Source organism: Cajanus cajan, chromosome 5 (assembly GCF_000230855.2).
Source record: "Cajanus cajan strain Asha chromosome 5, NIPB_CcT2T_4, whole genome shotgun sequence".
NCBI classification, from domain to species: Eukaryota; Viridiplantae; Streptophyta; class Magnoliopsida; order Fabales; family Fabaceae; genus Cajanus; species Cajanus cajan.
The window spans coordinates 67491393-67503384 of NC_138521.1; the positions used below are offsets into that span (position 1 = coordinate 67491393).

Sequence of the window (11992 nt, forward strand, 5' to 3'; positions counted from 1 at the left end):
TTTTAAATATTAATATTTAATTCACTAATAATTATGTTAAATAAAAAATGAATTAAATAGGAAGTTAAAAACACTTTTGTTGAAGAAAAGCTCATAAAAATACTCTACAAGATAAAAATTTGTGTATAATATATAAAAATTTATTATATTATTAATAAGAAAATATGTATTTTTTTTTATTATATCATATTCAATCTGTTAAGTCAAAAAAACTTTTTTTTTTGTAAATCTAAATTCTGACTTAAAACAAATATTATTTTTAGACATGATTGATTAATGTTTTAAAATTGTTAATCAATAATTAATTTATATTAAAAGGACATGACTTTCATTAATAAAATACTATTTTAATATAAAAAATAATAAACTTAAGAACACTAAATCAACTCTAACCTTTTCATTAAATAAGTTAGACTTGACTTTAGATAAGTAAAGTCATAACTTTTATTTAAAATCCCAATTATTTTCATCTTTAATTGAAATAATTAAACTTTCATATAAATTCTAGATGGTATGTCATTATTAAATCAGAAAACAAACTGTTAACAAATGATTAAAATCAATTTATAGTAAAAACACTTTTTATTAATCATTATGTTTATAGTATTATTGTCGGATCAAAAGCATTTAAAACTATTGTAATTCTTAAGAAGAGAAATTTACTTATTGAGCTTGAGTACTGGAGTGGACCTAGAATGGTTAAGAAAATGAGAAGTAAATATGTTAACCGTAAGCATGATGATTCAATGTTGAATGAAATTATAATTTGGAGAGAGATAGAAATAGTTTGAATGTCGGGTAGTGAGTGGTAACTGATGGAGTCAGATGAGATGGTTGAATGCAATGGAAAGGATAATGAGTGTACGTTTGGGTCTGACCCTACTGCTACTGCTTAGTGCTGAAGTTCTTGCCAGACCTGAGAGATTCTGAACCTGCAACCACTACTTACCCCTTTATTTGTTTTGGACCGATACAACACTTACTCGCCACTTTCACAATTACAGTTCTTTTTTACTAAAGCTGCTCTTGGGCCAGTCCAGAGATATGGCTTCCTGCTACCTCACATTTTAATGACCCACTAGTAAGTAACTCCTCACTCATTAAACATACTCATGCTCAAGTCTAACTATTTTGAACATTGATAATTGTGAAATTTGTATTTATATTTTATTTAATTAAAGTAATTATTAATATATATATATATATATATATATATATTATTTTTAAATCTTGTTTTAGGTTACAAAATAATTAATTAAAAGATAATTTTAATTTTGATTTAATTTTGTAAATATTAAGTATTTTTATGTTTTTGTTGAAGTGGAGCACAAGAAAAAATAATTGAAAAAGTTACAAGTTTTAAAGGAAAAACATTGATCCATGTCGCACATAATTGTCGCTCCAAGTTATTGAAATTCGCTTAAAATTATCACAAATTCATTTTGAGCAAGTAAAGATGGATAACAACAATGAAAAATTATATTAATTCGCTTAAAGTAAGTAACATGGACACTCTAAGTGACCACAATTCACTCTAAACTACTGCAAATTGGCTATGAACAAGAAAAGTCAGAGAGTAACATTCAAAGATTACATCAAATAGGTTCTTAAAGTGAATAGAATTCACTCAGAGCTTCCACAAAATTTCCTTGAGTGTGTAAAGACAAAGGACATCCCTTGACATATTCACTTGATTGCTCAGAGTGAATAACATATGCGCTAAGAGTGACTGGACTCAACAAAAAAGTTCATAAGAAATTATTATAAAATTAGAATTTTCTATAGATCTATGAATAAGTTCATACTATAATACATTTTTCTTTAGTACAATTTTAGAGAAATTAGAGAGGTCTCTGTGAAATCAAATTGAGAATCATGAAGGGCTCAAAGATTCATCTAGTGTTATAATCCTTAGTCATGCATGACTAAGTTCCCTATTGTTAGGGATTGAAATAGATATTAAAACTATGTAAATTTTTTCCTATTTTTCATCTAATAAAAGCATTACTCAGGTTAATTATTCTTCTTCTACTCTTAATGCTTAATCTGGTTTGATCATCTAATGCATGGTTTATTATAATTAATTGAGATTGAGAAACTCTTTTGAAACTACAATTTGGAGAAAACACCAATGACATTTATAACCATAAAATTGAGATAAATCTCATTTATCAACTTTTAGTCCTTGAATTTCATGCATGATTGTTTAACAAAAATTATCAAGAAATTAATATTTTTCTTAAACAATCTACAATTTTTCATATAAGGAATTAGGGTTTAAATACATGCATGAACTATTGAATTAATTGTTTAATTATAAATTGAATGAAAATTTTATATAGAAAAAGTTAGTGAATCAATCTCATACTATTTTTATTATATATTAATTTCATTCAGATTATAGTTTTCTTTAAAATTCTGCTATTAATTTTTTTTTTACTTAATCTAATTCAATCACTTTTTTATTTACCTATCTAGTATCATAATCATTTTAAATAATTATAAATGCAAGTCTCTTGTGGATTGATAACTTGAATTTTTGTCTTTCTTATTACTACGTCAGTTAGTATACTTACTAAATACATATCAAGCGTAAAGTCTATAAATGATATGATAGTGAATAACATTATAGATTAACCAACAATCAATAATCGTTATGAATTACGATGTAGACTTTATAGTATTATTTCAAGGAAATGGTTTAAAATATAATTAAAGTTTATAAAATTAATGTGTAAGATGAAAATTGTCTTATTATTATGGCTCGTATCATTAGTCAATATAATATTTTTAATATAAATATTTTTAAAAGAGCTCATGTTACTTAAAAGTTGAGATAAAAAATATTTATAAATATTGTGTTTTCATACACCAATGGGACAAGGTTAATTTATATGGATTAAAATGATTTTTTTACATGAATTATTAAATTGATATAAATTTCAATAATATTAAGTGTGGACATTTTCATATCAGCAAAGAATGATGTAAAATAGACGATTCTACTTTTATACATCAACTCTTATTGTACTTGATGTACGGTATACAAACATTCTACATTATTTTTTTTGTAATTTAAATAATATCATACAATTAATTATTAAAGATTAATTTATATTCGTGAAATGTAAATTTTATTGATTAAATATTATTTTAATACTAATAAATTAAGTATGGGAGGTTGATCATAACAAATTTTAGATGTATTGAATAATGATTTGGTTACCAACATTCTATATTCTATATTGATTATTGTATAAAATAAAATATGAACGATCTATAAAATTCAAAATGAATGATATTTAAAATAAGATAATGTTAACGATATCAACCAACATGAAATTGAAACTAAAATGTTAGTTTCAATTAATATTTATGTGACTCATCAATTCAAATGTACTATATGAAAAATTTGATATGGAGTATATTAAGATCGCAGCAAATGATGAATACTATGTAATATTTTGTCGTGAAATGGAGTACCCTTTCATTTTTCTTCAGAGTGAAGAGAACGGTATCCTTTCCCCACCTTTTCCATGGACCACGACATTATTGTGTACTTGCTCGGAATTTAGTCTTCAGAACGACGTGGAAGGAAATTTCATACTTGGATTCTGGTTTAGGAAGTGAATTTGAGTTTTACAATTAATATTAACAACTTTATTATTTATTTTTATATATCACAATAATTTATTTATTTTACTATAATAGTCACATTTGAGTGAGATAAGATTATAGAAGAGAAAATTCTCTACGGAAAAACTTGTTTTTTTTTTTTTTTTATCTAATCAGTAATTACAGGAAAAGAAAAGAAAAAGGATGAGATATGTGTAATGAAATTAGGCAACTGAAAAAATAATAATAAAAATAATATATATATATATATATAGAGCATGCAGTGTCCACTTCTTCCTCCTCCCTTCCCCTGAGTCCCTGACCCTACCCACGTGAAAAGGGTAAGTAGAATATTCTCCTTCTCTCTCTCTTTTTTTTTTTTTTTTTTTTAACGCCTACGAGAAATACAAAATAGAATAAGAATATTTACATTACACTTTTCGCAATACAAATTTTCTCATATATTTTTAAGGAGTAATTATTCACGTAATTTTAAGCCCAGATTTATGGTTAAAATAAAAAATTATTTTTTATCTATAAAAAAATTACAAAAACAATAATAAATATGAACCTAGTCCTTACACACCTATCCCAATTTCTTTCTCGCAAAAACTATAATAATCCTAGTGATTTTAGATTAAAAAAATATTTTAAAGCTATTACAGTATTACTAATTTATATAAATTTTAAAAAAGTATTTAATTTAACTAATAACATTAGATTTGTCTTAAATGTATTTTTTTTAAATAGGTCTTAATATTAACAAGACATATATTTATTCTTTTTGCAAAATGTTTTGTTCTTTTAAAATTTTCATTATCGATATATTTATTGGTTTATTTTTATCGACTATGAATATAAAGAGACAATAACCTTTTCAATTTTTTTTTTCTAGACTCCGCAAAAGCTGAAAACATTAATATCTCTTACCTTTTTTATACATAAAAACCATTAATATATCCTACCTACCTATTAAATGGCATGGAAAAAAGACTGGCAACCAAAAAATATTTTTATGAAATAATAATAATAAATATAAAAAATTTAAAATTAATTCTTAAAATAAAAAAAAAACTTTAAACACAAAAATATTACTTTATTCTTATATGAATCGACCCCATAAAAAAAGAATTACACTCTTATTATTAAACAACAGAAGAAAAAAAAAACAAAGGAGAGTAGCATTTATTCTTCGTGCTTTGTTGAAATTTTGAGAGTACACTAGCTAGGGCATCTTCTCTTAATATAAAAAGGTAAGGTAAGATATGTTATGTTGTATTTCTGCTTTTAATAAAACAGAGAAGAACAAACAGCACTGATCCAAATAACTGGATTATGCTCATCTCATCTCATATTCTATTTTATTTTTATTTTATATATCTTGACACTCAAATTCAAACACATTGATAGGCTAATAATACCTTTGTATACAAAATGCAATATGATTATGCCCTTCTCCATGAGCAGCGTTTCCAAAAAAACTCCAACATTGTTTTGAATGGATTGGCTCCAGAGTTGTTTTAAGGTAATATAATTATTAGATAATTTTTTTCATAAGATACAATTAATTTATGTATAAATTATTCTACAGAAACTTTTTTAATAATTTGTTTAAAATTATTTTTACAGTTAAGGATAGATACTACCCTAACTCGTTAAGGCTTAAGCCTTAACTTGAATGAGCCTATTTTTTTTAAGCAAGAATATATCCGATTGATAATTAGAAAACATATCTCATAGCATATTTAAAATTTTATTTATTACTAATTGTATAATTCAATTATCTAACATGTGTGTTGGACTGTGTAAATAAGTCTAGACTAGAGGTTTCACAAAAAAAGTCTAGACTAGAGGTCCATTTTTTTGTGTTTTTATTTTTATAATTACAAAATTGTTATTTTATTTTATGTTTTCATTGATATATACACAAAACAAAGAAAAACAGCGAGGTTAATTATTCACGAAGTTAAAAATTAATTTAAAATTTATTTTATAAAATGACAAACCTCAAAATACTTTAATACATCTAAATTTACGTAAGTTAACAAATCCATGCCTTTAAATAGACAAAAAAAAAATTCATTTAGTGATTAGTTAAAATAAAATAGCTTTCATTTAAACTCATGACATTACTTATCGTCGAGGGTTAGGAAAGATTCACAAAAATTTTTACCTTTGGTATCAAGGAAAAGGATATTCTTGAATAGGTTTTTTCACCTAAATATGATTTTAATAATTATAGAGTGTCAAACTTGCATCATAAAAAATACAAATTCAAATTAGATTCTGAATAATTTGTACAAACTCAAGATGATTTAATTATATTTAATATATGTACCTGTCTAAAGGATACACCAATAATCCTTTCGTATTCTGAGGGCCGAACGAGTGCTCCGAACCAATATTCCGGTGTGGGGGAGGTACCTGCAAAAGGCACTCCGACGCTCAAGTCAGGACAAAGCGCAGATATCGATGGCAATTAATGAACAGTGACCTTACCTCGTGACAAGAGCTATTTATACTGACATTTATGGGCCCGGACTTCCATGGGCCCTGTAACAAGATTACCAGATTAGGTAATACGCTCCTAATCGGCTTACGGGTATGCTTAACCCTTAATCCTTAATTATGGGTACATTCTTACCTCTATTAGTAGGAATCTGAGTTCACTCGGCCATCTGGTAGCCGAACGGCATTCGGCCACCTGGTTCGGTCATTCAGGGGCCGATTGGGTGTCGGCTATCAGGTAGCCGAGTGGCCGAACCAGGTGGCCGAATGGCCTTACTAGTACAATATACATGTAATCCCGTGTAATGATTTTTATACCATTTTTCAATTAGAAATTATTATTTTTCTTTATCAATGAATATTATTTACGTAATATCTCAAATTTAACAACCAAAATCCGATCTACATTCATGAATTAAAAAGTATCTTTGAGATGATTTTTATAAAAATAAACTAATTTAGCATACACAAAATTCGTAATTGGATGACACACTAGGTGCTGGTGCATATATTATTATTTGAGGGAACCAAAACATATAGGTGATTATTTGTTGGTACAAAAGTAGACCGAAAATTTATGATAAGCATTAGGGGACACAATTTCTCCCAAATGTAGTTTTTTATGTAACAGAAAATCTGAAATACTTTGTGTGAACATCATCTCTGATCTTACTATTTCATTTGGATGTTGTCCACAGAACTGAGGCACATGCACCCGACCTTTAATCATTGAAGCCCACTTCTGCTGGTGAACCATCAAAACAGCAACAAATTCAATAAAACAATCGTAAGAAAATCAGTTTTTTGGGTAAATATTTTTTAGATTAAGACACCACTTCATGCAAAAATTATGTTAGGCTAGAGCCAACTACCGACTTAAAGATTTTCAGATCATTTATCTCTTCCTTTACACAAATTTGCAAGAAGCAATATTCTGACTAGTAGGAGTGAACCCTTTGCCAGCAATAAGTTTGGGCAAACCTTTTATTTTTGTTGGTACAAACCAACCTTTCCTTTATCATATGGCTGTCTCCCCTCATTAGTTATTCTCTAATTTTGGTTTAACAGTAGAAAATCTCATGTCAAGTAGTGAAATAATTATAACAGTGTATATCCGTAAAATATCTCCCTCAAATTCGAAGATCCACCAGACAAAACACGTTCTTAAACAGAGTTTATCTTAAAAATTATTATTAAGTTGATCGGACCACAATCATGTGAAAGAGTTGAGAAGTGAGAAAGAAGCAAATCCAAATCCGGGGCCATATAAAGCATCCAAAATATTGTACTCATAATAGAATGATGAATAAGAAAGAAGGACGTGACTTTGAGTGTTAGCTTAGCTCAAACATAAAAACAGAAAATGTAGGAGAGAGCAGAAAGAACACAACATTGAAAGCAAAGCAAATAGCACACAGACAGACACATTGGATCCCTCCATGGAAACACAAACAGATGGAAAAAGGGGGAGCAATTAAAGAGAGACCTCACAAACACAATGTGAACCCCACCATGTAAGTACATTATTGGCCTTTGATTCAAGTACAACGACCCCACTAAACTCAACCATCTGCAAAAACAAAATGCAACTCACAAACAATTCCCATGATGACCCCATAATGAAAGCTACAAAGAGTCATAGACAAGGTTCATTACCTCGTTGTGTTGTTGAACTGAAAGTTGCAAAATCATGAGAAGCCGTGGGAATGGAAATTGAAAGCTGGGTGGTGGATGATTTGTCGTCCAAATCAAGCCACGATCCTCTGCTCTTGGGGGGCCATTCATCGAAGAAGCGATGAACCGTTTTCTGAGGCTCTTCTTTCCCAAGTTTCATGAACGTTTCACACTTGATGTCGCTGCCACCAGTGCCTGATATGTAGCAACCCTGATGATCTTGCTGTGGCTGCTTGTTGTTGTTGCCACTGAGGCTCTGAAGTTGCAAGTAGGAGTACTCGTTGTTGTTGTCATTGGATAAGCCAGAGCAACTCCTCTGTTTTGAAGAGGAAGAGGAGCTTATAGTGAGTGGTGTGAGTTGCCAAGAATCTTCCATTGAGGAAGCAGAGAAGCTTCTCATAGTTCCAGAAGGTTCAGTGAAGAAAGCATGCTCATCCACCTCCTCTTTCAGTCCATACACATACCTGCTCCTTTTCCGATAACAAGAAAATAAAAGAAGAAACAAAAAAGAGAAATCATTGGCAAAACAACTTCTATAAACTTGTTAAAAATTCAATTTTAAAGTTGATTTTAATTTAAAAGAAACTTGATTCATTTTGTACTTATGTGATAAGAGCTATGTTTGAATGTGTAAGAGTACAGCTTTTTGTTTACAGAAAAAAGAACCTGCAGTCATTGTTGTTGTTATTCTGAGAGCAAGAAGCAGTGTCGAGAAACAAGGGGGCACTGTTGTCTTGGAATGACAAAGCAACAGCGTTGGAGGGTCTTGAGGGGTGATAGAGGAAGGAGTGGTGATGATGATGATGGTAAGTGTCATGAGTGGTTGGGGAGAGTGCAGGAAGAGGACTGTTTTTGGTGATTGATAAGGCATCTGTGTTTATGTTTGTCGTTGTTGTTGTTGTTTTCAAAACTTCCACAGGCTTTCTTGAACGGTTTTTCCCTCTGTGCATGTGCCTCTCACAGTACTTTGAATCTGGATACGCCTCCTTTGAGCACCTCCACTTCTTCCCATCTGTTCTTCTACACCTCCCTGGCTCGGGGTCTATTTTCCTCCCTAGCCCCATTGGCAAATAGTTCCACCCAACTGCATGCACACCAAACACGAATAACTATTTCTGTTCTCAAATCTGGTGCCATCTTCAATACAATAATCATGTGTATCTACTAACTAGTAATATTTTTCTACGACAGATGCGATAAAAGGTTTGAATAGAATAGTATGCAGGATATCTTATAGAAGAGAAAAGAAGCATGCAGATGATGGACTTACAGTGTTGGGGGTGGGGAGGCAAGAGCCTTGAGGAGAGAGGGGAGTCCAAATGGGATGTTCTTTTGATGGTGAAGAGAAGGTCAGGGGGGATGGAGATGCCTGAAGCCATGTATTTGTAGATGAGAGCTTGGTGTTCAAGCTCTTGCCACTGTGAAGGAGTGAAGGGGAACCTGTTCCTTCCATTCATCATCGAGCAGAGGGAAAGGGAAAGAACAGCAAAAACGAAAAGAGTAAAAAGGAATCAAAGGGCACAAAGCTGATGGCTGATAGTAACAAATGAAACAGAACTTATTCAGAGAGGACAGGCTCAGGGAGAAACATGAGGAAGGGAGAGTAGTGTTTGTGTTGAGGCTTATTGTTATTGCTTGTTACTTTGGACCTTGGAGTAGAGTAGGTATATTTATTTCAGGGACCATTGTGTTACAGTAATAAACTAATGGTTCTGATTACATAGCTGCATGCCAATGCACACACACACTCTTTTTTCTCTTTCTCTCTGCTCGTATAATGACTGCACCTCTCTGATGCTACTGCTTCTGCAACTAAGCTGCCTCTCTGGCAGCCCCTGTCTCTGACATCTTTACGGAAATCCATAAACTAGAGGAGAGAGAAAGAAAAGGTCCTAAAGACAAAAGAGGAAATAGTTATTATTGGTATTATTGTATATGAAACTATTTAAGAGTTGGTGTCTGAAGCCAATGCCTGTCTCAGAAGATTGTACGGTTGGAGCTTTTACTGCTACTAACTCATTTACTTTTTCTGTTCCTTTACCTCAGACTCAGACCCCCTCCCACTTACATTTTGACCTTTTTCACAGATAACACTAGAATCCCCTCCTGTAATTTTTTTCTTTCTCAAATAAAATATAACATTTTTCTTACTAAGTTTACAGGTGTGTGGATACTATTTAACTGGGATTATTTGGTGTTGTCGTTTTGCTGGTTCCGTTGAAACAAGATGGACGTTCTGTTAAAGCAAGGCTACTTAGGCAATACATGTTTCAAATATTTATTTGTTCTTAAAAAGTGGTTAGGGGTCAGATACTGTGTTGAACTTTATTCAGTGACTTGGTATTACAACTTGATCCTCCGTTTACCCTGGAAGTTCAAGATCATTCCCATAGAAATTTACACAGAAAACAAAACACCAAACTTTATATAGTTCCGTACTTAAAATGTAACAGCCCTCACATGCTTAAATATGCCACCTTTTTCTGTTGTATGTTAAGACAAAAGAAGAAAATATGGCAGAAAGGAGGATATAGATATTTGATATATAGTTTGTTTGAGTTTCACAAACCAATATAAATTAATCAGTGGAAAGCACGTGCTAACTATTTGGCTCATCTAGTCTAAGCTAAGTACCACTGTGCCATGATGGTCACTGCTTAACAATATCAGAACACTACAATATGAATTTAGGTTTTAACGAAAAGCATATATGTCAATAGTGTTGGCGGAGCCAAAGAAATAGGGTCCAAGTCAGAAGATTTGATGGAGCAAAACCAATTCAACCAAAAGGGGGACACATAACTACACAGATAAAACGAGAGACATAGATTGGCATGATCATTTATGTTGTTTGGTTGTATTAAAACTTTTGGAGCTATTTTTGTGTTGTTGAGTTTTGGTAGTACAAGTGTGTGGTCTTCAGCGAGATTTTCATCCACCTAGTTAACACAATTGCCTAAACACATCGTCTCTACCTTTGGACACCACTCAACTTCAACCAGCCAAAAGATACAAATATCTGCATTTGTGTGCATCTACTCTTCTCTTTCCTGGATGTCCATTACTCAATATTATGCACCATACTTAATGATCAATATCTACCTATTTGTACCTTTATTTCGTTTTGATACTCAAACTTATTGTCAACGTCAATGCTCACAATTTTAAGTACTTCATTGATTAAGTGACATAAACACACACACCCTCTCAGCATTGAACGCGCGCCATGTGTAATTTTGTTAATATAAAAGGCATGTTGGAATAATTTTTTATTTTATTGTCATGAAACATGTAACCTTGTGCTCCTGAGTCCAAAACTAATCTTATTTTTATCATTGATTTTCACATACAATGAGAATCAAATAAGAGAATTGAAATAAAAAGATGATATTGCACAACAAAGCAAAAAGATTCTATTCTCTGGGCATTTTGAAACTTGCGGAGTGAAGATTTTGTGAGGTCATTGCTAAACTGTTACATGTCATGTAATTTTTTCTTCTTCTATTTAGTGTATTAATGCTGAAATTTGAAATTTATGATCTCAGCTAGAAGATTCAACCATAACAACATCTATTAGCAAATATTAATGTAAGTTGCTACCCTTTTCGTTTGAAAGATTTTTCTTTTGTCAAAATAAACAAGAAAAAGAAAGTAATTCTGACCTACTTCAACTAATCAAAATACGATTAAGTATATATGTATTAGAAAAAAATAAGTATAAATTTATTAGGTTATTTTATTAGTTATTTGGTTTGACTCTATCTTCCAACTTGACAAATGCAAAATTCATACGAGTTAATCACTTATATATTGTCAGTGTAAAAATTTTTTACACTGGCAACCAATTATATCATTTAATTGTGTCATGTCACTATAAACACATTACACTGTCAATGTATAGGTGATTAACTCAATTCATATTACATGTATATTTTTCTTGTTTTGTTAATTATTTGTGATTCGTGATAATCAAGTGAATTACTAATTTAAAAGGAAGAGTGAACTGTTCGATAAGAAAATACAGTGCAAAATTCGAAAAAAAAAAATATATGTATATTCTTTTTATCTCATACGATGTTTTTCTCTCACATTCTTTAATCATTGGATTAATTCTTATTTCCTGACACAAGTTCAAATCTGATACTTACGTGTGAGTTTAATCAAAAAGAATATGGAATTAAGAGATAGGTTCTAA

General features: G+C 30.7%; 1 protein-coding gene across 2 annotated transcripts; it reads right to left on the minus strand.

The window, feature by feature from the left end:
• Positions 1 to 7357: 7357 nt before the first annotated feature.
• LOC109809035 (growth-regulating factor 1) lies at positions 7358 to 9664 on the minus strand. Of its 2 annotated transcripts, none has more exons than XM_020372254.3 (4): positions 9068 to 9664; positions 8464 to 8881; positions 7780 to 8267; positions 7358 to 7693 (listed from the first exon to the last, which is right to left on the minus strand). In XM_020372254.3, exons 1-4 carry the CDS (start codon positions 9255 to 9257, stop codon positions 7686 to 7688), a joined length of 1104 nt encoding a protein of 367 aa, XP_020227843.1. In that variant the 5' UTR covers positions 9258 to 9664; the 3' UTR covers positions 7358 to 7685. The 2 variants fall into 2 exon arrangements, with proteins under 2 accessions (XP_020227843.1, XP_020227844.1); XM_020372255.3 differs by having other exon boundaries at positions 7780 to 8261; positions 9068 to 9655.
• Between the last annotated feature and the right edge of the window lie 2328 nt (positions 9665 to 11992).